The sequence below is a fragment of the Notolepis coatsorum genome (assembly GCF_963971535.1).
Source record: "Notolepis coatsorum genome assembly, contig: SCAFFOLD_799, whole genome shotgun sequence".
In the NCBI taxonomy this organism is placed as follows: domain Eukaryota; kingdom Metazoa; phylum Chordata; class Actinopteri; order Aulopiformes; family Paralepididae; genus Notolepis; species Notolepis coatsorum.
In genome coordinates, this window is record NW_028170159.1 from 61396 (window position 1) to 87578 (window position 26183).

Genomic DNA, 26183 nt, shown 5'->3' on the forward strand with positions numbered 1-26183 from the left:
GGCCACCCGCCCCCTGCGGACGGGTGTCCCCCAGGGCTCGGTTTTAGGACCCCTTCTCTTCTCCCTCTACACTAAATCACTGGGTAACATTATCACGTCTCATGGCTTCTCCTACCACTGTTATGCCGACGATACTCAACTCTTCCTCTCCTTCCCTCCCTCAGATATCCACGTCTCTGAGCGGATCTCGGCCTGTCTGTCCGACATCTCCGCCTGGATGACGACCAACCACCTCAAACTGAACCTAAGCAAAACAGAATTGCTCCACCTGCCGGCCAAATCCTCCCCCCTGACCGACCTTTCCATCACAGTCGAGAATGCAGCTGTGACCGCGTCCCCGACCGCCAAGAACCTTGGTGTTGTCCTCGACGACCAGTTGAACTTCTCTGCTCACATCGCAGCGACAACCAGAACCTGCCGATTCCTCCTGAGCAACGTCAGAAGGATCCGCCCCTTCCTGACAAAAGAAGCCACCCAACTCCTCGTCCAATCAACAGTCATCTCCCGCCTCGACTACTGCAACGCACTGCTCGCTGGCCTCCCGGCCACTGCCACTAAGCCTCTTCAACTCATTCAGAACGCAGCGGCCCGCCTGATCTCAAACCTACCGAAGTCGGCCCATGTCACCCCACTTCTTAGGGACCTGCACTGGCTCCCCATTGCTGCACGAATCCGCTTCAAGGCCCTCGACCTAGCATACCGTGCGGCAAAGGGAACTGCTCCCGCCTACCTCCGGTCAATGGTCTCTAACTACACACCCTCAAGACCCCTACGCTCTGCATCTTCTGGCCGCCTCAGACCTACTCCTATCCAAGCTCCGGGAGGGTCATCAAAGAGAAGTCGCCTATTCTCAGTCCTTGCCCCACAATGGTGGAATGAACTACCCACCCCAGTTAGGACAGCCGAAACACGTCCAATATTTCGCCGTCGACTAAAGACGCACTTCTTCAACCATTATCTGAATTAAAAAAAAAAAAAAAAAAAACCCTAACCCTAACTAACCATACTGTCATGCACTTGTCCTAATAAACTAACCTACACTGTAGCACTCAACACTTTGATGAACATTGTTACTCAGCTGATAGAGTTGTGCCCTTCCTGATGGCTTGTCGTACAGAACTTGTAAGTCGCTTTGGATAAAAGCGTCAGCTAAATGACTAAATGTAAATGTAAATGTAAATTGTTAAGGGGATGCAGACCAGAGAAAGACTTTCGTCTTGTTTACATCAGGGTCCCCCATTTTCAGTTCATCAGGACATATATGACATACATGACATACAGATAGACAGTACTGCTACATCTATACATTTATGACATACCAGATTTGCAAATACAGTACTGTTTGTGATACAAAAAGAGTCCAGAAAAGGGAGTATATACATTTGACGTAAAAACTGTACATTGGAGGGGGTTGGGTGGGGTTGTGTGGGGGGGGGGGGGGTTGGGTAGGGAGGGGTTGGGGGGGGGGACCACTGTACAACTGTACAAGCAAAACTGTACATTGGGATATTGACAACCATACTAGGTAATTTACATTGGAGAGGGTTGGGGGAACACTACAAACAAGCAAAACTGTACATTGGAATATTGACAAAACCATACTAGGTAAATTACTGTACATTGGATAGGGTTGGGTTAGGACATTTACAGGGGTGTAAATTCTAAGACATGTCTGGTTCATGAGTTCCTCGTGGCAGCTGGGTTCACATGGTTGCACTTATTCAATTTATCTATCCCATTAGTTTGCCCCAGATTCTTGTCTGGGGTCCATTTTGGTTGGTCTGCAATTGCTTTCCCGGTTTCCAAAATGGTTGATCAGTGTGGTCTGGTACTGTCCATGGTGCTGAAATAGCGCCATTTAGATTCACAGTGCCTAGTACAAGTAGTTCAAGTTTCAAGTTTGCTTTTATTTGCCATGTATAAAGTGCATGTACATTACAGTGAAATGCTTGGTTCTTTACGAGCCCCTGAGAATGTGCTTCAAGCCGTAAAATAAAAAGTAAGTAAAAGAGGAATAAAGACCCAACACTATACTGTACCATTGATATCATGGTTTTAAAATGGACTATACCATGTTATTAATGGTTATTAAGGGCAGATTCAGAGCACCTTGTGAAACATAAAAGCAACTATAGAGCATGGTGTGGTGTATCAGTGAATGTGTTGAAGTCCAAACCACAGGGGATGCCTGATGAGCAGAGTAACCTTTCAGCCAGATGTGGAGGCTGTGTATCCTGCTAAACATGGAGGGAGAAGGGACCAGAGAAGATCAGTATTGCTGAGGGTTACTTATGAAGTCAGATTTTAGACTCTGATTGCTGGAGTTTGATGATGTCAGATGTCAACAATAACGTTATAAAAGGTTACTGTTATTATTGTAATAATGTATTTAACATACAAGGTTGTAAATTGTACAGAAATATACAGAGCTCATAATGATCAAATAATGAATATTATTTGCACATGTCTGTTGGAAATCATATCATAGGACGTGTGTTTGGCTATGGGGTAGTTAGTTAATCTGTTTCATTATAATTATATATGAGCCTGGGATGTATTATTTTTGGAATAGCATTTCCACTTTGAAAATGCTAAACTAAACAGTATCCATGTGCATTATAAAGACCAATAATGTATTATTGATCAGGGTTCTAATAAGGCAGGTGATATATTATTTTACAGTATAAACGTGATGTACAAGCTAGAAGTCTATCCAATCTAGCTACTTGTCAACAACCTATAATCACAGGATTTTGACTAGTAAATATAATTTGCAACTTAATAGCCATCCAAACTATGATTACAGTTGTAAGTAATTTATTATTCAATAATTAAATATATAAAATGTCATCTCCCGACAGACACTCCTACCATAAAACTGTGCAAATAAAATGTAGGACATTTTGCAATACACGGCACTCAACCACTTTGATGAACAGCGCGATCATCATGATAATAGGAATAACTCTCACAGGACAGAGTGGGTGGCTCTTAAAAGAGCCTTTGGGTTAATCTTCAGTGAACAGGGTAGTTTACTTGGAGCTAGTGTACTTGGTCACAGCCTTGGTTCCCTCAGACACAGCGTGCTTCGCCAGCTCACCGGGCAGCAGCAGACGCACAGCGGTCTGGATCTCCCTGGAGGTGATGGTGCGACGCTTGTTGTAGAGAGCCAGGCGCGAGGCTTCTCCAGCGATGCGCTCGAAGATGTCGTTAACGAAGGAGTTCATGATCCCCATGGCCTTGGAGGAAACGCCGGTGTCGGGATGAACCTGCTTCAGGACTTTGTAAATGTAGATGGCATAACTCTCCTTCCTGGACTTTCTGCGCTTCTTGCCTCCCTTGACAGCGGTCTTGGTGACGGCTTTCTTGGAGCCCTTCTTGGGCGCTGGCTTGGCTGGTTCAGGCATGTTCGACGGCTTATCAGAATCGAATGGTGACGGTCGCTTATGGTTTCCTGCCTTCTTTATAGGAGGTTGATGCAAATAGTGCTGCGTGGCTTCTACGATACGATTGGTCGGGCGTACGTGCGTAAAGCTAATAGAACATGCATTTCTCTCAGCATGGTTAAAAAGGAAATTATAAGAAAGTGTACACATTGACAATATTTTGGTTTATTATTTGGCAGTGCTGGGAAAAGTATTGAGCAAAAGTACAATACACTAATAGAATAGTACTCTGTTAAAAGTCCTCAATTTAAAGTACTTCTTATTGAAATAGTTTCTTAATTCCATGTGGAACCAGGACATACATCCCCCCCAAAAAATAAACAGGATATAAGGAGCCAAACAAGGCAATTATGGTAGAAGCAAAACTTTTCTCCACATACATATTCTATATGGAATTCCAAAAAATGTATACACAAACTACAGCTAGTTTCAATATCAACCTTATATCTAGAAAAACAGCTTCAGGCAGCATTGCTGCATTCTTTTGAATGACTGATTTAGTCCAGAACTCCATTCCTGTTTTGTAGTTCTGTTAGAATTCCATAGCTGTAGTTTGGGGCAATACCAATGGAGAAAGTGAGTCATTCTTATACATGAAGTACTTCAAATTGGGCAAACTTCTAGTCAGTTATGTGTGTACCATATCCCTTACCTATACTCTGAAAAGTTATACCACTCGTCAGTATGACTTAATACATAGTGTCTTTATAGTATACCTGTAACACATATACATCTGATATACTCCAGTTTAATCACTATAGATTCCTATTGCACTTTACTGTTACATTTGTACTGTTTAGACGCCAACTTATTTTCTTTGTACTGTATAACGACAATGGATTTAAACCTGAGGAAATGTATAACCATGCCAGAGTTAAATGCACCGTCCTCTCGACACCCGTCATTCTGTTTTAGGGATGAACTGACTGAACTAGTATGAGTGTCAAATGACCGTCTATATGGTTAGTCTTATTGTGACGTTATTCTAGTTTCATAAAGAATAATTATGTGTAGAAAAGCTTAGCTTCTACAATAATGACAAATTACAGTATAGGATGCAGAGTCATTGCCTTCTCGGTAATATGTGGGTGGCTCTGAAAAGAGCCTTTGTGGGGTTGTCGAAGAGGCTAAATAATTTACTTCTTGGCAGCCTTCTCGGTCTTCTTGGGCAGAAGGACAGCCTGGATGTTGGGCAGCACACCACCCTGAGCGATGGTCACTCCTCCCAGAAGTTTGTTGAGCTCCTCGTCGTTACGCACGGCCAGCTGCAGATGGCGGGGGATGATACGACTCTTCTTGTTGTCACGGGCAGCGTTTCCAGCCAACTCCAGGATCTCAGCGGTCAGATATTCCAGCACAGCGGCCAAATAAACCGGGGCACCGGCTCCAACACGATGAGCATAGTTGCCTTTACGCAGCAGTCTGTGGACACGACCCACGGGGAACTGAAGCCCGGCACGAGAGGAGCGAGTCTTGGCCTTAGCTCTGGCCTTTCCTCCGGTCTTGCCTCTTCCAGACATGTTTATGGTTGTCTTTAGTTAAACGAATTTGAAAATGAATGCAGCGAGTTGGAGAGGCGCCTTTTATCTTCAGGCTTGTGTTTTCTCACCCAATCAGGAAAGACGTTTTGTTGGCGGTTTTTCCAAAAGACCAGTCCTCCAATAACCTCGTTCCCAGTTGTATCTCCGTGAAGTCCTCCAATAACCCTGTGAGGTGTAGGCGGAGTAACGAGCTCACAGAGAGGAGACCAATCAGAAACTACTGCGCCTCCGCGTTAGTAATATAAGGCCAGAGTTTCTACACAGCAGCGTATTATTCTTGTTGAACATTCCATTAACTCATTATTTCAATATGCCAGTTTTACTCAAATCATCACAATTCTGATAATACAAATATTTAGACTAGCATTTCCTGTTGGCTAAAGCGGAACAGATTGCAAATTGCCATATAACATTTATTGATCCCTTTGGGGATATTAGTTATCATAGCAGGGGAGGTACAGGTAGTATAATACATACAGGTCACAGAATTATATTACAGTGGAGAAGTAACCATTTAATAAAAAGGCATTGTAAACAATATACAATGTAATTAACTCTGGATATGGGCAACAAGGTTGTCCTCGTAGTAGGTTCGTCCGGGAACATGCTGCCTCATTTTGAGAAGCATCTTAGAAATGTGGGAACATAGGCCCTACATTTTGAGTGAAAAGAAAATCTGGGGCTGTGGGACCATAGGGCTGACCCCCATATTGACCTCGATAGGGAAATTCAAAGTTTTACAGTCGAGTAAAGTAGTTTGAATATGGTCATCTGTGTCTTGTGTGTTAATTACAGCTCAATGAAATAAGGTAGCAGTAGCATAAAGGCCTCTGCATGCTACATAAACTTCAAAGCAACTGCAACACAACATCGACAAAGCAACAGTGTTTTAGACACTCTACCTTTATGCTTCTGCAAAATCAATGCGCAGCCTATGTAACATTGTACCCCGTATGTAGCTAGGTTCCCTAGATAGATGACGCTTCCCTTCTCAACCAACCCATTGATAACAAGCAGAAAAATAAGCATAATTTTTACTTCCGGGCGGGGGGTTTCAAAATAAAAGAGCGAGTCTAAAAGCACCGTAAATACGTTTATTTTTTACAATATCTAACGTTACACGAACCTAAACTAATCTAAAGTTAGTTTAGGTTCGTGTTAACGTTAGATAATGTACAAAATAAACGTATTTCCGGTGCTTTTAGTCGTCGCTCTTTTATTTTGAAATTCCCCGACCGGAAGTATTATAGTGTCTGTTGCTAGCAGCTTAACTTTTGTCAACTTTTTTAACGTAACTTCATTAGTTTCCAATGGAGAGGAGAGAAAGACCGGCTCACATGCAGCTCAAACTACCTATTGGAATAAATTAATTGATTGATGTTTAACTTGTCCCTGTGTGTGTCCAGTCATTTCGACTAGCAAACGTTGTATTTAACGTTAACGTTACCTCAGGATACCATTGTATTTAGTTGGTTAGCTATGTAGCTAATGTGGATAGCATTTTGTATAGCACCAATGCTAGCTGGCTGGCTACAGCTTTATTTACTAAATTATGGAGGCTTTTTTATCGTCAAGGTAAGAGAGGATTTGTCATGATCAACTGAAGGCGTATGCTATGGAACAATATGTGCTTGGGTTTTCAGAAAAAGGCCAGCTATGTGACGCTAATTATTTAGCATCAACGCTGGCTGGCTACAACAATGGCGGGTGGTATTCTCTGCGAGACCTATATTATTCTATGACAGCCCCGCCCCCATTCGCTAACCAACCAATCACTGCTACGCAATATCAACGCAACGGTTGTTTAGGTTAGATTTTGGAGACATGTACGCAGATTCCTCGCAACACAGTCTACAAGACCCTAAACAACAACCGCGCTGAAATCGCGCTGATGTTGTGTTGAAGTTGCTTTGAAGTTGCTGTAGCATGTAGAGGCCTTAAGGCGACGTATTGCTATATTTTCATTTATATTTCATGGTGCTGTAATTAACAAGGATTTTCTCTCACTGGCAGATATACTGGGAGGAATTAGCTCTCGGAGTCAATACATTTCCATCTGTACGAGGTGCTTAATTTATGTCATATGAACTTTGCTATTTTGCCCATATTTTACTTTAGGAGCAACAATGTAACCGCACAGGTTCATACACTGAGACAATAGGACATTCTTTATTGGTATTTATAATTCAAGATGACAAACTGGTTTTCAACTCAATGTTGCAACAATCAACAACAGCTCAAAAGTAACCCATGACCATGCACCCATATCCAATCATACATATAACTCAGAGTTAAGATGCACTCCAATTGGGTCCAGCTGCATCCCCGGAGAATCCGCTCACTGGCAACTTCAGCCAGCCACAGGACGCGCCTGCCAGCCACAGGATGCGCACTGATTGGCGGAAAGTACGGAAGTATCTCGAAGTACGTCTGTGCTGAGGTGCGGTTGTAGAGAGTGATTGATTGAAAACTTTATTAACAGATTGCAGAATGGGTATTTTTTAGCATGGTGTTATTCACCGTCAAAGATGACATAAAAAAATAGAATTGATATTCTCCTTTGGTTCATTACAATCAGTGATGCCACAGATTACTTGTAAAATGCCACAACATAAATATGACAATTTTTTTTCTCTCTCTACCAAATCCATTCTGAGACTGAATCAATGAATGAATCAATGAATGAATGAAAACTTTATTTAACAGATTGCAGAATGGGTACAATACAGCACGGCTCAATACACACAATTGTTAAGGGATGCAGAACAGAGAAAGACTTTCGTCTTGTTTACATCAGGGTCCCCCATTTTCAATTCATGACATTTATGACATACACAACATACAGATATGTATCATGACATAGATACACAGTAGTTAAATTTATGACATACAAGATATGCAAATATACAGTACTGTTAAACAGAGATCCTAACAGATAATATATACATAATTATGAGGGCTGCTGATGACTCCTAACATCCTATCACGTTTTTAATAATGCTGTAAAGTTAAGTAAAAATGCATTTCAATATGAATTTAACAAATTAAACATGAGACTATTAATTCTAAATGTACCAGTTTATCATACATCAGGTTTGACATATATGTATTTATTTTGTGTGCGATGGTCACTCTTTGTAGCTTTTGGTTGTTACTGTTAACTCTCCAAGAGTGTGTGTAACCAGAAGTTATAGATGCTATTAAAGGCCCATAGCAAACAGCTGCATGTGGAGCCAACTAGATACCCTCAACCCTGCTTTAACTCTAACCCTCAATCCAACCGTGACCTTAACCCAACAAACTCAATTTCCCTTCCAAAATCAGTTAAATCTATGAATTCAAACTTCTCCAATCTGAAAATCTATTAGAGGCTCTTGTTCCACCTAGTAGAGCACTTACTCCATCTGGCGGTGAAACCCAATATGACAGGCAGCATCCTAGACATGGTCCAGGAAAAACAGAACAACTTATACATTGGGATATGTTTATTAATTAGTCACCTGACCTTGACTGGTCATTGGGATAACTCTCTCAAAACAAAGTGGGTGGCTCTGAAAAGAGCCTTTGGGTGAATACGGGTTAGATGGACAGGGAAGTTTACTTGGAGCTGGTGTACTTGGTCACAGCCTTGGTTCCCTCGGACACTGCGTGCTTGGCCAGTTCACCGGGGAGCAGCAGGCGGACGGCGGTCTGAATCTCCCTGGAGGTGATGGTCCTACGCTTGTTGTAGAGAGCCAGTTTAGAGGCTTCTCCGGCGATGCGCTCGAAGATGTCGTTAACGAAGGAGTTCATGATCCCCATGGCCTTGGAGGAAACGCCTGTGTCAGGATGGACCTGCTTCAGCACCTTGTAAATATAAATGGCATAACTCTCCTTCCTGGACTTTCTGCGCTTCTTGCCTCCCTTGGCGGTTGTCTTGGTGACGGCTTTCTTGGAGCCCTTCTTGGGCGCTGGCTTGGCTGGCTCAGGCATGATGATCAGTCGGGACTAAACAGCAACGAATGTGGAAACAGAAGTGCACTGCTGCCTCTTTATAGGTCAAATTGTGCAAATACAGCTGCGTGGCTTCTTGTATACGATTGGTTGAGAGGCTTTGTCGCACATTTCCCGCGCACAGGAAACTATTTGCGCGCAAAACCATAATAACCCAACTATATATTCTCTTAGCAAAACTCCATAGCCACACTTGATGTTAAGCCAAGCAATAATCGACATGAAACTGCATTTTTCCAAGACAATGATTTTGTGCACCTTGATAGCTCTCTTGGTGACATCTGTCACTGCTTTGACTTACAATATATATATACACACACACACACCTTCATACACATCTGTCTGTACATACAGTTGCAGAATCCTTTTTACATGTATTTGGCATAACTTTTAATCATGGAAATGCCAGTATACATTTATAAGGTGAGAGATGTTTTCTGATGGTGCTGAGTCGTCTCCATGAGCAGGTTTCCTCTTGTTTGGGTTATTACTGATCATAAACAGATGACACAGACCGGCATGGTCTCACCATGAGCTACATGTATCGGTACCTCACTGTGGTACAAGATAATAATACAAGTATGACTCTGACAACATAGTATGTTTAATTCCTTCAGCTATTTCTTCTGAGTGTATCAACAATGTAGCTGGCAGCCTACTGTACCACATTTTAATATCCTTTACTTCACAATGAGTTGAGCCCTAACAATAGAGGCCTGTATATCTGACCTATAAACACAAACTGTAATGTTTGTGTTGTTCTGTTTCTTCCAGCATGGCTGCCTGTAACCGTTGGTAACCACTTTCAAAAGAAAATGCCTAATTTGTGTGCAGTGGTAGTCGGTAAAACACTGCTGAAAAGCATGATATTACTGTTCCGTTGTGACTTCTTTATAACATTCAGTAATAAGACACAACACTATGTGTTGATATGATCATTTATACATATAATTTATACATAGCAACCATTCCATTGCCTTTACTACACAAACATTCCGTGCAAGGCCTCTTTTGTGGAAATGCAGAACATGTTGATATGGTGCGTTTATGTTTGGTGATATGATGATTCATTATGAATCTACTATGTCTATTTAAACCATTGAAATCTAATTAAAATAGACCAATGCAGTTATTATTTATTGTGCTAAGTGTTCAGTGTAGCAGATTTAAATCAGAAAACACAGCAGATCAGCAATGCCCAAAAAGCATGTATTGTCAACAAGCATGCAGCAGTCTAAAGTACACAGCAAACTAGTCCCCCCCAAAAGAAAAATGTAGCTACGTTTCTTGTGTGAGTTATGAAATGTTTTGCAACATTAATTAAATGTTAGTTGTAATTAATATAGGCCATGTGAAACCTTCCACTGATCTAAGGTGGTGATCATCCCTCATACGACGTCGAGGTGACCCACGCTACAGGCCACCAGCAACAGTGTGTTTACCAACACCGGAAAAGCATCCATTTAAAACAAAACGCGTCACCCTTGATTACTATTCTTGCCCCCAGTCTCTAGTCAGGTAGCTCGGCTCGCTGGAAAACGAGATTATGTCGGATTATAATGCAATGTAAAGAATTGTGAGACAAATTGGTGGTTTGAAGCGTCCACAAACACAACAGGGGTCTCCAAATGGTTTAATTCTGATGGCACATATTTCTGCTTGCTGACCCATTTGGCGTTAAATTCCTGCAATATTCATAGTTGTGTATTTGAGCTCTTTTTTGGCGAGGAGAAAACAAGCGGCAGAGCATTTTGGCAGCACAGAGGTGGACAGGGTGGGTTGAGTCTACATGGCTCTCATGTAGTGTTTAAGACAAGCCCTCTGACTGAGCTTCAATATCATAATTAATTCTAGTTGTGTTGAATCTGAGACAGAACGAGAGAAGATGGCAGAAGTCGCTCCAGCTCCAGCTCCCGCTGCTCCGGCTAAGGCCGCTAAGAATAAGGCAGCTCCCAAACCCAAGAAGGCAGGTCCCAGCGTCAGTGACCTGGTCGTCGAGGCAGTATCTGCTTCTAAAGAGAGGAGCGGTGTGTCTCTGGCTGCCGTAAAGAAGGCTCTGGCTGCCGGTGGCTATGACGTGGACAAGAACAAGGCCCGCGTTAAGACCGCTGTCAAGAGTCTGGTGACAAAAGGAACCCTGGTCCAGGTCAAGGGTACCGGAGCCTCCGGCTCTTTCAAGATCAACAAGGCTGAGGTTAAAGCCAAAAAGCCTGCAAAGAAAGCCGCTCCGAAAGCCAAGAAGCCAGCAGCCAAGACACCTGTCGTGGCCAAAAAGCCCACGAAGGCAGCAACGAAGAAGCCTGCTGCCGCCAAGAAGTCTCCCAAGAGTCCCAAGAAGGTAGCAGCCAAGAGTCCCAAGAAGGTAGCAGCCAAGAGTCCCAAGAAGGTAGCAGCCAAGAGTCCCAAGAAGGTGGCAGCCAAGAGTCCCAAGAAGGTGAAAAAGCCCGCTGCGCCCAAGAAGGCCCCAGCTAAGAAGGCTGCCAAGCCAAAAGCAGCTAAGAGAGCAGCTCCCAAAAAGAGATGAGCGTTTGAACAGAACGTTGTCTTTCATTCAACAAAAGGCTCTTTTAAGAGCCACCCACCACTTCCATGAAAAGCAATTATTGTACTCTAGTGTGTGGAAGTGAAGGGGGCTTATCGAGGTATATAACTTAGTATTACTTTTGGGATGGTTGATTTCCATGAGTTACTTCTAGCACGGCAACAAAGACAAATATAGAGAATATACCACAAAAAAAAGTTAATATAGATCAGATATAGGTTCTAATAAAAGTCTGGTTTGATTAGTGGGTCCTACTAACGCAGATACCACAAGTTGAGTTGAGCCCTTTATTGTGGAAATACATATATTGCTATAATTATGGTGCATTTATGTATGTGGGTAAATGACCACTATGACACTATTGAAAGAAATTGCGGAAATACACAAATAGCTGTCATTATGATCCATTTATGTTCGTGCATGCTGTAATCTGTATATATATATATAACCCTTAGTATTTATATTGCTGTCCAGTATGACTTACTACCCATATTTTTTGTATTCAGATTAATCATCACTTGACCGCTATGACATGCCATTATCATTGTATATTATATCGTTAAGCCTTCAAAACAGGGACAAAAACACTGCAGACAGACAATACAATAAACATTGACTTCTAACCAGCACTGTACAAGTGTACCCATAGTGGACACGGTCAAATGTTATGCATTGTGTTTATACTCTTACACTTATGCCCGACGTAGCGAGACAACAACATAAGTTACAAAACCAAACAAGTGGAACATTGTCTCACACAAAAGGCTATTTTATGGACCGCCACGATTTATATGAAGCAGGCACGGCTACCAAACACGACCTTTTGCCCGTGCGTAACGACGAGGAGCTTAACAAAGGCCCAAAAATTGTGGAAATACACAAATTGCTGTCATTATGGTCAATTTATGTTTGTGCATGCTGTAATCTATATATATATATTTATATATATAACCCTTACTATTTATACCGCTGTCCAGTATAACTTACCCCTAGAACCCACCTCACCCCTGCCCACTTTGACAACCTAGGATGGCTTAGAGTAGACGACAGAGTACAGCAACTTGCAATGGGCCTGGTCTACAAGATACACTATACGACTAAGGTACCCATGTACATGTCAAAATACTTCCCAAAGGTCAGTGAATACCACGACCACAACACCAGAGGAAGCTCAACAAATCATGTTAAACCCAGATTCGGCTCAAACAAGGGACTAAACACGTTTCGCAATTATGCCACATCAATGTGGAACGCCCTACCCACAGCTGTAAAGGAATGTGAATACCCACATTCAAAACCGCTCTTAAAGAGCACCTACGGGAGGCTGCAATTCGAAACTGGCCACTGTAAATGTCCAAACCCCCCACCCCCTCCTAAATAGACAGTCTCCTCCCCACCGCATATTCTCTCCCCGCCATATGTATATTTCTCTCCCACCCACCCACCCACCCCCTCCAAATGTATAGTCTCCTCACCACCGTATGTATATTTCTCTCCCACCCACCCCCTCCTAATGTACAGTCCCCTCCCCATCATATGTATATACTCTGTCAGGATATATGGGTAACAGTACTGTATATTTGAATACCGTATATGTCACAAATGTATCAGTACTAAATACCTGTATGCCATAAATGTCATGTATGTTGAGGATGTCATAAATGTCAATATGAATTGAAAATTGGGGACCCTGATGTAAACAAGACAAACGTCTTTCTCTGGTCTGCATCCCCTTAACAATTGTGTGTATTGAGCCGTACTGTAGTGTACCCATTCTGCAATCTGTTAAATAAAGTTTTCATCCATTCATTCATTCATTCATTCACTTACTACCCACATTGTTTTTTTCAGTTCAAATTAATAATCACCTGACACTGCAGACAGACAATACAATAAACACCCTGTGAATCACTACCCACTTTCAAAAACACTGAAACTGGCCCCTGTAAATGTCCTAACCCAACCCCCTCCAATGTACATTAAATGACCAAGTATGGTTTTTTCAATATTCCAATGTACAGTTTTGCTTTGTACAGTTGTACAGTGTCCCCCACCCACCTCCAATGTACAGTCCGCCCCCACCCCACCTCCTCCAATGTACAGTTTCTACGTCAAATGTATATACTCTTTGCTGGACTCTTTGTATCACAAACAGTACTGTATTTGCAAATCTGGTATGTCATAAATGTATAGATGTAGCAGTACTGTCTATCTGTATGTCATATGTTATGATGAATAGAAAATGGGGGACCCTGACGAAAGTCTTTCTCTTGTCTGCATCCCCTTAACAATTGTATGCATTGAGCTGTAATGTACCCATTCTGCAATCTGTTAATAAAGTTTTCAATGAATCAATCAAACATTTACTTATAACCAGCACTGTACCCATTAGTGGACACAGTCAAATGTTATGCATTACGTGTTTATCGTCTTACTTATGTCCGAGGTAACAACGTAAGTTACACAACCAAATTGTATTTTGACAAACGGCAATATTGCATTTTCAAGAAGAGGTTATATATTAACTGTTTGTCCAACATTCTGATTTAATAATGAGAATATGTCGAAAAAGATCTGCTATAAAGGCATAACAGGCCTGGTATTATGTTAGAGGTTATAAGACATTCCAATAAGCGTGTCTATGGGGTTATTATTCATAGTATGTGACATGGTTCTATATTGTCGGCTCTGTGGGGCGCGCCTTATACGCTGATATAACAATATCCACGTTATTATAATTCCCTTTCACCGCCTACATTTGCGTGTATCGTTGGTGGAGAGATCGTATGAAAAGTTCGCCAACAATGTAAACCAACCCCTATTATCTCTGTCAGTCCTTCTCTGATTGGGTGATGATGCACGGAGCCATATTTGACCAATAAGCACGAACCTTAGTGAGGATATATAGACGGCTATTCGGCGTGTTAACTACATTATTCTGTGTTCATCTCTAGAATAAACTGAATCATGAGTGGAAGAGGTAAAACAGGAGGGAAGGTGAAGGCTAAGTCCAAGACTCGCTCCTCTCGTGCCGGGCTTCAGTTCCCCGTGGGTCGTGTCCACAGACTGCTGCGTAAAGGCAACTATGCTCATCGTGTTGGAGCCGGTGCCCCGGTTTATCTGGCCGCTGTGCTGGAATATCTGACCGCTGAGATCCTGGAGTTGGCTGGAAACGCTGCCCGTGACAACAAGAAGAGTCGTATCATCCCCCGCCATCTGCAGCTGGCCGTGCGTAACGACGAGGAGCTCAACAGACTGCTGGGAGGAGTGACCATCGCTCAGGGTGGTGTGCTGCCCAACATCCAGGCTGTCCTTCTGCCCAAGAAGACCGAGAAGGCTGCCAAGAAGTAAATTATTTAGCCTCTTCGACAAACTCCACAAAGGCTCTTTTCAGAGCCACCCACCTCTTCTTGAAAATGCAATATTGCCGTTTGTCAAAATACAATTTGGTTGTCGCTGCTGTCGGGACAAAACCTCATAACTCCAAAAACCCAACTTTTCAGCAGATGAAAAAAACTAACACAGATTTGAGGGTGAATAGAGTTAGGAGGTTTAGACAGATGATCGGTTTAATGCTTTCCCATTGTTTAAACTTTGTAAAACCCACACACATATGGAGGATGATCTACGGAGTTGATTTATATAATAAAAAAAAAAATTCAAAAAATGGAGTTATGAGGTTTTGTCCCGACAACAGCGTTGTGTAACTTACGTTGTTACCTCGGACATAAGTGTAAGGCGATAAACGCGTAATGCATAACATTTGACAGTGTTCACTAATGTGGGTACACTTGTACAGTGCTGATTAGAAGTAATGTTTAATGTGTTGTCTGCGTGTTTTGAAGGCTTAACGATATAAAGTCATACTGGACAGCGGTATAAATAGTAAGAGTTATATATATATAGATTACAGCATGCACGAACATAAATTGACTATTGACAGCAATTTGTGTATTTCCACAATTGTTGGGGCTCTCAACTCGTAAACTATCTGAAGCGTTGCGACTCGTTGACACCATTTTATTTACCTGCCAATGTTGCTGGTCTGGATCACTAATCACATAAATAAATGGGTAGAACTACAAGTCGTGTTTTGTAGCCGTGCCTGTTTCATATAAATAGTGGGGGTCCATAAAAGAGCCTTTTGTGAGACAATGTTCCACTTGTTCTGTATAATATAATGGTTACTTGTGTAGATATTTAATGTGAGGTAGTGGGGAACATAATTATGTGCCAACATAATCCAAACCGGTCTGAATAAATAAAATTACATTAATCTGCTGTGTCCACTAATGGGCCATCACCCGTAGTCATTACAATAGTGTCAGTGTTAATTTACGCATGGACATAAATGCACCATAATGATGGCAATTTATGCATTTCCACAATAAAGGGCTCAACTCGTTGTGGTAAAGTATCTGCGTTAGTAGGACCCACTAATCAAACCGGACTTATAACAATCAACAACCTATATCTGATCTATATTTTAGGTATATTCTCCATATTTATATAAAGGTGTGTTTGCTTTGTTGCCGTGCTGGAAGTATCGTGGAAATAAACTATCCCAAAAGTAATACTAACGAAGTTATATACTTCGATTCGATAAGCCCCCTTCACTTCCACACACAATAATTGCTTTTCATGAAAGTGGTGGGTGGCTCTTAAAAGAGCCTTTGGGTTAATCTTCAGTGAACAGGCTAAAAACCAAACCTAGCAGCCTTAGTTTGAACCACAAGGGTAAATTGACCTCAGACAAAAAAGAGGTGGCGGAGGGGCTGAACACGTACTTTACATCAGTGGCAAGTAATCTGGTAAAAGATCTCCCACAGCATTCAGGGCGTTTCGGAGAAGCACAGGTTAATGAGTATTACTCACAACTAGAGCTGCAAGAGGACTCCTTTTCTTTTAGTAAAGTGACAGAGAGCGCAGTCCTCAAGAGGCTAAATCAACTTAATTCCAGTAAAGTGACAGGATTAGATCAGATGCCTGCTAGGTTTCTTAACGACGCAGCAGAGAGCATCACACCTGCTATTACCCACCTAATCAATCTCTCCATTGAGCATGGGAAGGTACCAGCAGATCTAAAGAGTGCTAGAGTAATCCCACTCTATAAGAAAGGTAATAAGTCAGACAAGGGTAACTATAGACCAATTAGCATTTTAAGTATACTATCAAAAGTCATGGAAAAAATCATTCATGAACAGATCAATACATATTTAGTGAGTAACAATATCCTATTTGAGCATCAGTCAGGCTTTAGACAATCTCATTCCACTGAGACTTGTCTGGTGTATTTGACTGACTGCATCAGAAAGGAGATTGATGCAAAGAAATTCTGTGGAATGATCATGTTGGACCTACAAAAGGCCTTTGATACGGTTGACCATAGTGTCCTTTTATTTAAATTGAAGGCGATTGGGTTTAGTTGGTCAGCGTTGAACTGGGTCACCTCATATCTCTTCATCTAGGAAAAACAGAGGCCATCCTGTTTGGATCAAAGAAACGGCTTGGTAAAGATATTGAAATGAAGGTAAGAGTAGGTGAGAAGCAAATAACAAACAAGGATTCTGTTGTATATCTAGGCTGCATACTGGACAAACATCTTACAGGAGAGGCCATGGCTAAAAAAGCCCACACTAAAATCTGCCAGAAAACGAAATTCCTAGCTAGACAAGGGAAACTACTGGACCAGGCAACACTTAAAATGCTAGCGGGCGCATTAGTACAGAGTCACTTTGACTATGCTGCCACCTCCTGGTTCAGTGGCGCTCCACAGGTCCTGAAAAATAAACTTCAGACAGCTCAAAACAAATTAATTAGAGTAGTCCTTAAACTACCTCCACGCACTCACCTAGGGCCAACTTTCTTTAGGCAACTAAACTGGCTTCCGGTCAATAAAAGGGTAATTCACATCAAATTAGGTCTCACACACAAGATAGTTCGAAATACAGGTCCGAAATATCTATCTAATTATTTTAATCGATTCCGTGACAATCATTCATACTCCACTAGAAGGAGCAGTACGGATTTTATTATGCCAAGATTTAACTCCCTAATGGGCACAAATACACTTAAGACCTTGGCAGCCTTCTTCGCGGGGGCTTTCTTGGCTGCGGGCTTCTTCACGGCCTTCTTGGGGCTCTTGGCTGCCACCTTCTTGGGGCTCTTGGCTGCCACCTTCTTGGGACTCACTTTCTTGGGGCTCTTGGCTGCCACCTTCTTGGGGCTCTTGGCTTTGACTGCAGGCTTCTTTGCCTTTGGAGACTTTTTAGCCACAACCTTCTTAGCCGCAGCAGGTTTCTTCACTGGCGCTTTCTTAGCTTTCGGAGCTGCTTTCTTGGCGGGCTTCTTGGCTTCAGCCTTGTTGATTTTGAAGGAGCCGGAGGCACCGGTACCCTTGAGCTGGACAAGAGTGCCCTTTAACACCAAGCTCTTCACAGCGGTCTTCACACGTGAATTATTCTTCTCCACGTCGTAGCCACCGGCAGCCAGCGCCTTCTTTACCGCAGCCAGGGACACGCCGCTCCTCTCTTTAGAGGCAGATACCGCCTCGAGGACGAGTTCTGCAGCGCTGGGACCTGATGCCTTCTTCGGCTTGGAGGCAGCTTTCTTCCTGGGGACTTTAGCCGGAGGGGCAGCGGCTGGAGCGACTTCTGCCATAGTTCTCTTCTATCGTCTGATCAACACGAAATGCAACAAATAGTCCGAGCTGACTGACTGGTAGTGGAGCTGGGACAGGGGGCTGGTCTTAAATACTACATGAGAGCCATGCAGACTCAACCCACCCTGTCTACAACGCTGCAGCTGAAAAGCTCTGCTACTTGTGTTTTCTTCTCGCCAAAACGGGCTAAAATACAAACGTGGGAACATAGTTGAAATCTAACACCTAATGAGTCAGTTAGCACAAGCATGTCCCATTAGAATAAAACCATCTGGAGAGCCGTGGTTAGTTTGGACACGTTCCAACGCTCTCCTTTCTGTCGTCACATGGTGCAGTGAGCAGCAACTTGTCTCAGTATTTTGATTTTAAAATGGTTTAAATGTCATTATAATCCAGTCAGTACTCGTTCCCCAGTGAGTCGAGCTGCCTGGTGAGGGACTGGCAGTAAAACAAGGCATCTGGTGTTATGCTTTTGGTTATAAACTTGTACTTGCTCACTGCTGGTAAACACAGTCATTGCTGGCGTCGGCATGATATGTGTTACCTCGTCTTCTGTGGAAGATTACCACTTCTGTGGAAGGCTTTATGTAGCTCATGATGAATTAAATCTACAATTACTTTTATGAAGATTAAAAAAAAATACACAAGGAAGGTACAATGTAACTTTCTTTTTGGGAGAGACTCGCCTATATTGTCAAACTGCTGCGTGCTGTCGATTAAAGCTCAGACGGAAAGCTTAACAATGAAAAAAATCTGTTTCAATTACATGTCAATAGTAATAATAGGCAAAAGTTAGTTAGTAATAAAGCATACGAGTCATAATAATAACAGCTGGCGCAACAGGGGGAATAAAACGTGTCACGCTCTGACCATAGTCATCCCAACGGTGCTAATGCAGTCATTGCGCGTAATGTCGAACATTGTACATAATGTCTATACTGAACACTGTGACCTCATTTTTTTTACTTCTAACTTACATGCTATACTATGTTATTTTATTTCATACTTATCTTGTCTTGCACAGTCTCTGGAGCGCAACAGTAAGAAGCATTTTGTATAAAAGTATTCTGTACTTCTGTATGACAACTATCAAAGAAACTTGAAACTTGAATTACGCATGCACATTATGACATACATTTCAATATGTTTCCAATTGATAGGACTCAGTTGGTTGTTGCAAAGGGTATTTTGCACTGTTGTGAAGTATGGTAGTCTGTCTGCTACATGTTATTGTCCTCTCTGGTAAACAAGAATACCCTGAAGACTCTGACAGGAGCACCCATTCAAGGGTACTACGTCTACGACTATGCTTGCACCTCATGGTACCAAAGCACCTCAAAGGCGCTAAAAACAAGATTACAAACATCACAAAACAAACTGGTCAGACTACCTCACCCCTGCCCACTTTGACTAACTATGATGGCTTAGAGTAGACGACAGAGTACAGCAACTTGCAATGGACCTGGTCTACAAGATACACTATACGACTAAGGTACCCATGTACATGTCAAAACACTTCCCAAAGGTCAGGGAATACCACGACCACAACACCAGAGGAAGCTCAACAAATCATGTTAAACCCAGATTCGGCTCAAACAAGGGACTAAACACGTTTCGCAATTATGCCACATCAATGTGGAACGCCCTACCCATAGCTGTAAAGGAATGTGAATCCCTACCCACATTCAAAACCACTCTAAAAGAGCACCTACGGGAGGCTGCAATTCGAAACTGGCCACCGTAAATGTCCAAACCCCCCCCCCCCCAACTAATAGACAGTCTCCTCCCCTCCGTATGTATATATTCTCCCCGCCGTATGTATATTTTTCTCCCGCCCTCCCACCCCCTCCTAATGTAGTCTCCTCCCCACCGTATGTATATATTCTCTCCCCACTATGTATATTTCTCTCCCACCCACCCACCCCCTCCTAATGTACAGTATCCTCCCCATCATACTGTCAGGATCTATGGGTAACAGTACTGTATATTTGCATATCATATATGTCACAAATGTAACAGTACTATATACCTGTATGTCATAAATGTCATGATGTCATGTATGTTGTGTAATGTCATAAATGTCACTATGAATTGAAAATGGGGGACCCTGATGTAAACAAGACAAACGTCTTTCTCTGGTCTGCATCCCCTTAACAATTGTATGTATTGAGCCGTACTGTATTGTACCCATTCTGCAATCTGTTAAATAAAGTTTTCATTCATTAACTATTTCACTTGAGGATGCTGCGATGTAAAAGTTATACACAGAGTGGTACAGAGGTAGACAAGTTGCAGGCATGTATAAACTGAATGCTGTGTACAGCAAATACATTATTTCCACCCCTGAAAATACGCTGTATCTTCTATTTATTAAGTTCCTATTACTGCATATTCTGCACAGCAGTGACAATTCTGATATTCTATTTGTGATCCTTGCCTCATTGCATTTAATTAAACATCACCTACAGTCTCATCACAGAAGGCAGTTATACTTGTTTAACCATCCTGTTTACAACCTTCCTGTCAAACATTTGCTTTCTTTTATCATTAATTCCACCACATACGTCTGTGGTGTTTCGTGTAAAATCTGACCAGATAGAAAACCAATGGGTGAGACTATAATACAGTATATTACTACAAGGTCGCAAATAGACCTGATTGTGAATATTTCAACCAAATATTCACTTTATTTTCTGCCGTCGAATCAATACCTTCATTAATTTACATAAACACATAGGAAGGCTCCTAAAGTCCCGTGGCCTCTAATGAGACCCTTGAACAGACACACCTTTTAAAAACTAATTCAACACACGCACTATCCACATACTTATATGTAACACACTCTTTAAATCATTTACTATTTTATTTAATCTGATTTTATATGTTATCTTACCCATTACCATTCTTGTAGGCATTGTTGGGTCTGAGCTCGACACACAATTATGCCATTATAATGCCCCTGTATTGTGGTGTATTTGACAAAAATAACTTAACTTGAATTTGAGATCCAGTTCAGTCGTGTCCATTTACAGTATTGCTCAGACCAGTGTCAAAAGAGCTAGTATTTTAAATGCATTTATATTATCAGATGAAATTGCCATCCCTCACAACTAGGCTACTTCTCTTCTTCAGGCTTAAGACATTTTTAATGACCTGTATGCAATTTTCACGTCCTGTACAAGTCATAATATATAGATACGTATAGAATTGTGGATTGTCCAAAGCGACTAGGAGGCGTACATATCGAGCAGCTAAGGATGAATCTTATTCTGATACGCAACATGGAATCGACTCAATTCTAGTAACATGTGTGTGGCTCTGAAAAGAGCCTTTGGGTCTTGGGATAGTTTGGATTGAATAAAAGTTTAACCGCCGAAGCCGTACAGAGTGCGTCCCTGTCTCTTCAGAGCATAGACCACATCCATGGCTGTGACGGTCTTCCTCTTGGCGTGTTCGGTGTAGGTGACGGCATCACGGATCACGTTCTCCAGGAAGACCTTCAGCACACCACGAGTCTCCTCGTAGATCAGACCAGAGATGCGCTTCACTCCACCGCGGCGCGCCAGGCGACGGATGGCGGGTTTGGTGATTCCCTGGATGTTGTCACGGAGAACTTTACGGTGACGCTTGGCGCCGCCTTTTCCGAGTCCCTTTCCTCCCTTTCCACGACCAGACATTTTCTTCTAGGATAAGTTCTAAGCAAATGAAAAGAAGTAATGCTGGACAAAGGCAAAGCCCTCTGAATATAAATACTGTCTGAGGACGTAAAAGAAGACTGAGAGTTCGCGTAATGCTGGGCGTGGTCAAAAGCTGAAGCCCATAATAACCCCCCTTCTCACACACTTTTGACCATAGAACTGGTGTCACGTGATCATTGATTGATTGATTGAAAAGTTTATTAACATATTGCAGAATGGGTACAGTACAGTACAGCTCAATACATACAATTGTTAAGAGGATGCAGACCTGAGAAAGACTTTCGTCTTGTTTCCATCAGGGTCCCCCATTTTCAATTCATCATATGACACACACGACATACAGATAGACAGTACTGCTACATCTATACATTTATGACATACCAGATTTTCAAATACAGTACCGTTTGTGATACTAAAAAAAATCCAGAAAAAGAGTGTATATACATTTGACATAGAAACTGTGCATTGGGGGAGGTTGGGTAGGTGGGGTGGGGCTGTACATTGGAGGTGGGGGGGGGGGGGGGGGGGGGGGGGGGGGGGGGGGAAACTGTACATTGGAATACTGACATACATTTGACATAGAAACTGTACATTGGAGGAGGTTGGGTAGGTGGGGTGGGGTTGGGTGGGGCTGTACATTGGAATACTGACAAAGCCATGCTTGGTCTTTATTGTACAACTGGGTTAGGACATTTGTAGGGGCCAGTTTTGAATTGCAGTCTCCCTTAGGTGTTCTTTGAGAGTGTTTTTGAAGATGGGTAGTGATTCACATTGCTTTACAGCTTTGGGTAGGGCGTTCCACATTGTTGTGGCATAATTGCGAAACGTGTTTAGTCCCTTGTTTGAGCCGAATCTGGGTTTTACATGATTTGTGGAGCTCCCTCTGGTGTTGTGATCGTGGTATTCACTGACCTTTGGGAAGTATTTTGACATGTACATGGGTACCTTGGTCGTGTAGTGTATCTTGTAGACCAGGCCCATTGCAAGTTGCTGTACTCTGTCGTCTACTCTAAGCCATCCTAGGTTGGCAAAGTGTGCAGGGGTGAGGTGGGTTCTAGGAGTCAGGTCAAGATGTTTGTAATTTGGTTTTTAGTGCCTTTGAGGTGCTTTGGTACCATGAGGTGCAAGCATAGTCGTAGTACCCTTGAATGAGCGCTCCTGCCAGAGTCTTCAGGGTATTCTTGTTTACCAGGGAGGAGATCCGGTACAAGAATCGAGTTCGTTGATTGAATTTTTGTATTACATTGGATGCCATTTTGTCACAGGAAAGATTTGCCTCTAGGATGGAACCCAGGTAGGTAATTTCATCTTTCCTTGTGACAATATTGTCACCCACTGTAACTGAGAAGCCGTCGGTTTTGCTGAGTTTGTTATTTGAACCGAAGAGAATGGACTGTGTTTTGCCCATGTGTAATGATAGTTTGTTGTCGACGAGCCATATGCAGATTTTGCCTAGTTCCGAGCTGAGGGTTTTTTCAACCTGTAACTTGTTCTTGTCAGAGACCAGCAGGGCTGAGTCGTCCGCAAACAGGAACAAGTTGCAGTCACAAGCTGACGACATGTCATTTGCATAAATTAGGAACAGGATCATTCTAAGACATGTCTGGTTCAAAGTTCCTCGTGGCAGCTGGGTTCACATGGTTGCACTTATTCAATTTATATATCCCATTAGTTTGCCCCAGATTCTTGTCTGGGGTCCATTTTGGTTGGTCTGCATGCTTTCCCGGTTTCCAAAATGGTTGGTCAGTGTGGTCTGGTACTGTCCATGGTGCTGAAATAGCGCCATTTAGATTCACGGTGAATGAATGAATGAATGTATTCATTCGGTGCCTACAAGTAGTTCAAGTTTACTTTTATTTGTCATGTATAAAGTACATTACAGTGAAATGCTTGGTTCTTTATGAGCCCCCGAGAATGTGCTTCAAGCAGTAAAATAAAAAGTAAGTAAAAGAGGAATAAAGACCCAACACTAATATACAATACAACTAAAGAACAACCTAAGTACCAATGAGGTACAAAAATGCAAACTTTTAAAAATGCTAAATGCAAAGATGCGGTATGGATGTAGTGCAAATCTCTTTATTAAATAGATCAAATATGGTGTAGTGAAAAAGTGTTCAAAGTGTCTAAAGTGAGTGCTTGTATAGTGAGTGTGTGGATGTGTGTGCAATGTCTTGCAGCAGCAGTGCAAAGAGGCAGTTTGTTATAGCTCTCTCGCTCTCTCTCAGGCGACCAAGCTGAAGCCATGGGGTCTGTTCCAGGTCCTGATGGAGAAGTATGAATGGTCCAAAGAGGATGCCCAGTCCTTCAGCACCTTCCTCCTCCCCATGCTGGACCTGGTGTCAGAGAAGAGGGCTACAGGCTCCCAGTGCCTCGCCCACCCCTGGATCTCCTCCTAGAGCTCTCCTCTACCTCTCCCATCCCTCTCCCACCCCTGGATCTCCTCCTAGAGCTCTCCTCTACCTATCCTAGAGCTCTCATCTACCCCTTCCCTCCCTCACCCATCCCTGGATCTCCTAGAGCTCTCAGGGATTAAAGCAGAACAAAATCTCCTGACTGAACTTTTTTTCAGGCCAAGTCATATTCTTATTTTAACCTCCACTGTATTCTTTTTTTTTAATAGCGTCAGCGTTTTAAGGGAGCCTACTTGTAGAGCCTACTGTCCTGACTGTGACTATAGGCCCTACTGTTGTGGTTGTTGTGCCAGGTAGAGAGGCTGTGTGCTGGAGAGCGTGAATGCAAGTCTTGTGGCTAGCTTCTGATTGATGGCGAGCTAGCACCCTTTTCCCATTACTTTGAACCATGAACTAAAAGGCTTGTTATCATACAAACAAGGGACTAAACATGTTTCGCAATTATGCCACAACATATGTCCAACCCCCAATGGACAGTCTCCTCCCCACCGTATGTATATATTTTTTACCACCCACCCACCCCCTCCTAATGTACAGTATCCTCCTCATCATATGTATATATTTACTGTTAGGATATCTGGGTAACAGTACTGTATATTTGCATATCGTATATGTGACAAATGTAACTACTATATACCTGTGTCTGTATGTCATGTATGTCCCTATGTCATAAATGTCATGATGCCATGTATGTTGTTTATGTCATAAATGTCACTATGAATTGAAAATGGGGGACCCTGATGTAAACAAGACAAACGTCTTTCTCTGGTCTGCATCCCCTTAACAATTGTGTGTATTGCTACTGGATTTACCAGATCCAGAGTGAATTAATGAATGAAAACTTTATTTAATACACAAGACCCTCTTCTTGGGACAAAGTAAGGTTTTGTCGATAATCCAATGTACGGTTACCCCCCAACCACCTCCAATGTACAGTTCCCCCCACCCACTCCTACCCAACCTCCTCCAATGTACAGTTTCTTTGTCAAATGTATACTCTCTTTTTTAGACACTTTTTTTTTCACAAACAATATTGTATTTGTAAATCTGGTATGTCATAAATGTATAGATGTAGCAGTATTGTCTATCTGTATGTCATGTGTGTCATATATGTTATGATGAATTGAAAATATGGGACCCTGATGTAAACAAGACGAAAGTCTTTCTCTGATCTGCATCCCCTTAACAATTGTGTGTATTGAGCCGTACTGTATTGTACCCAGTGTTGGGACTAACGCGTTCGTTACATAAACGAAGTAACTTTTTGCCGCAACTAGTACTCTAACGCATTACTTTTGAAATTCAGTAACGCTACTTACGTTACTGAATGGTTTGTTAGTTCGTTACTGCGTTCTTTTTATGTAGATTCATAGCGAGCGTCCTTATTTCGCCTGCGTTTGTTTTGTTTACTGTAGACTGAAAGGCGCTATATAAAACGAAGTATTATTATTATTATTATTTCTTTCCGTAGCCTCATTCTGGTTTTCGCACTTCTGATTGGCCACTGACGTTCTGAAAGAAATAGACGCTCTCTACAGTAAACAACAAGAGGACGCTCGCTATGAATCTACATAATAAGAACGCAGTAATAATAACGAACTAACAAACCATTTAGCAACTACTTGGAGAGATAATTAATATACAACATGGAAACGAGATAAAGAACATGTTTGAAGGGCTGCTGGAGTCAACTGGACTAACGTTACATCTCGACCACCGCAGACTGGTGACGGTGAGTGCAATGTGTTCACTGAAAACTCAAGATCAACGGATTTTGACTGTACGAAATCTGCCAGGGAATCTCATAATACTAATCAAACAATATAAATATAGTCCTTTCATGCACAATTGATATCCTAACTATTCTAAACGTTGCAATGCTTTGATT

The 26183-nt window shown here is 42.2% G+C and overlaps 7 protein-coding genes across 7 annotated transcripts; 2 read left to right on the plus strand and 5 right to left on the minus strand.

Annotated features, from left to right (window-relative positions):
• Positions 1-3032: 3032 nt before the first annotated feature.
• LOC311248585 (histone H2B-like) lies at positions 3033-3407 on the minus strand (the record flags this gene model as incomplete). Its single annotated transcript, XM_084339446.1, has 1 exon — positions 3033-3407. The coding sequence occupies one exon, from the start codon at positions 3405-3407 to the stop codon at positions 3033-3035; it is 375 nt and encodes a 124-aa protein (XP_084195572.1).
• A 1175-nt stretch (positions 3408-4582) lies between these two features.
• Positions 4583-4966, minus strand: LOC311248593 (histone H2A; the record flags this gene model as incomplete). The annotated part of the gene is made up of 1 exon (XM_084339453.1): positions 4583-4966. The coding sequence occupies one exon, from the start codon at positions 4964-4966 to the stop codon at positions 4583-4585; it is 384 nt and encodes a 127-aa protein (XP_084195579.1).
• Positions 4967-8584: 3618 nt separating this feature from the next.
• On the minus strand, positions 8585-8959 carry LOC311248586 (histone H2B-like; the record flags this gene model as incomplete). Its single annotated transcript, XM_084339447.1, has 1 exon — positions 8585-8959. One exon carries the CDS (start codon positions 8957-8959, stop codon positions 8585-8587), a length of 375 nt encoding a protein of 124 aa, XP_084195573.1.
• A 1906-nt stretch (positions 8960-10865) lies between these two features.
• Positions 10866-11504, plus strand: LOC311248594 (histone H1-like; the record flags this gene model as incomplete). The annotated part of the gene is made up of 1 exon (XM_084339454.1): positions 10866-11504. The coding sequence occupies one exon, from the start codon at positions 10866-10868 to the stop codon at positions 11502-11504; it is 639 nt and encodes a 212-aa protein (XP_084195580.1).
• A 2985-nt stretch (positions 11505-14489) lies between these two features.
• Positions 14490-14873, plus strand: LOC311248595 (histone H2A-like; the record flags this gene model as incomplete). Its single annotated transcript, XM_084339455.1, has 1 exon — positions 14490-14873. One exon carries the CDS (start codon positions 14490-14492, stop codon positions 14871-14873), a length of 384 nt encoding a protein of 127 aa, XP_084195581.1.
• A 1622-nt stretch (positions 14874-16495) lies between these two features.
• Positions 16496-18182, minus strand: LOC311248596 (histone H1-like; the record flags this gene model as incomplete). The annotated part of the gene is made up of 2 exons (XM_084339456.1): positions 16496-16519; positions 17601-18182. The coding sequence occupies 2 exons, from the start codon at positions 18180-18182 to the stop codon at positions 16496-16498; spliced, it is 606 nt and encodes a 201-aa protein (XP_084195582.1).
• A 3366-nt stretch (positions 18183-21548) lies between these two features.
• On the minus strand, positions 21549-21860 carry LOC311248588 (histone H4; the record flags this gene model as incomplete). The annotated part of the gene is made up of 1 exon (XM_084339448.1): positions 21549-21860. One exon carries the CDS (start codon positions 21858-21860, stop codon positions 21549-21551), a length of 312 nt encoding a protein of 103 aa, XP_084195574.1.
• Positions 21861-26183: the final 4323 nt, after the last annotated feature.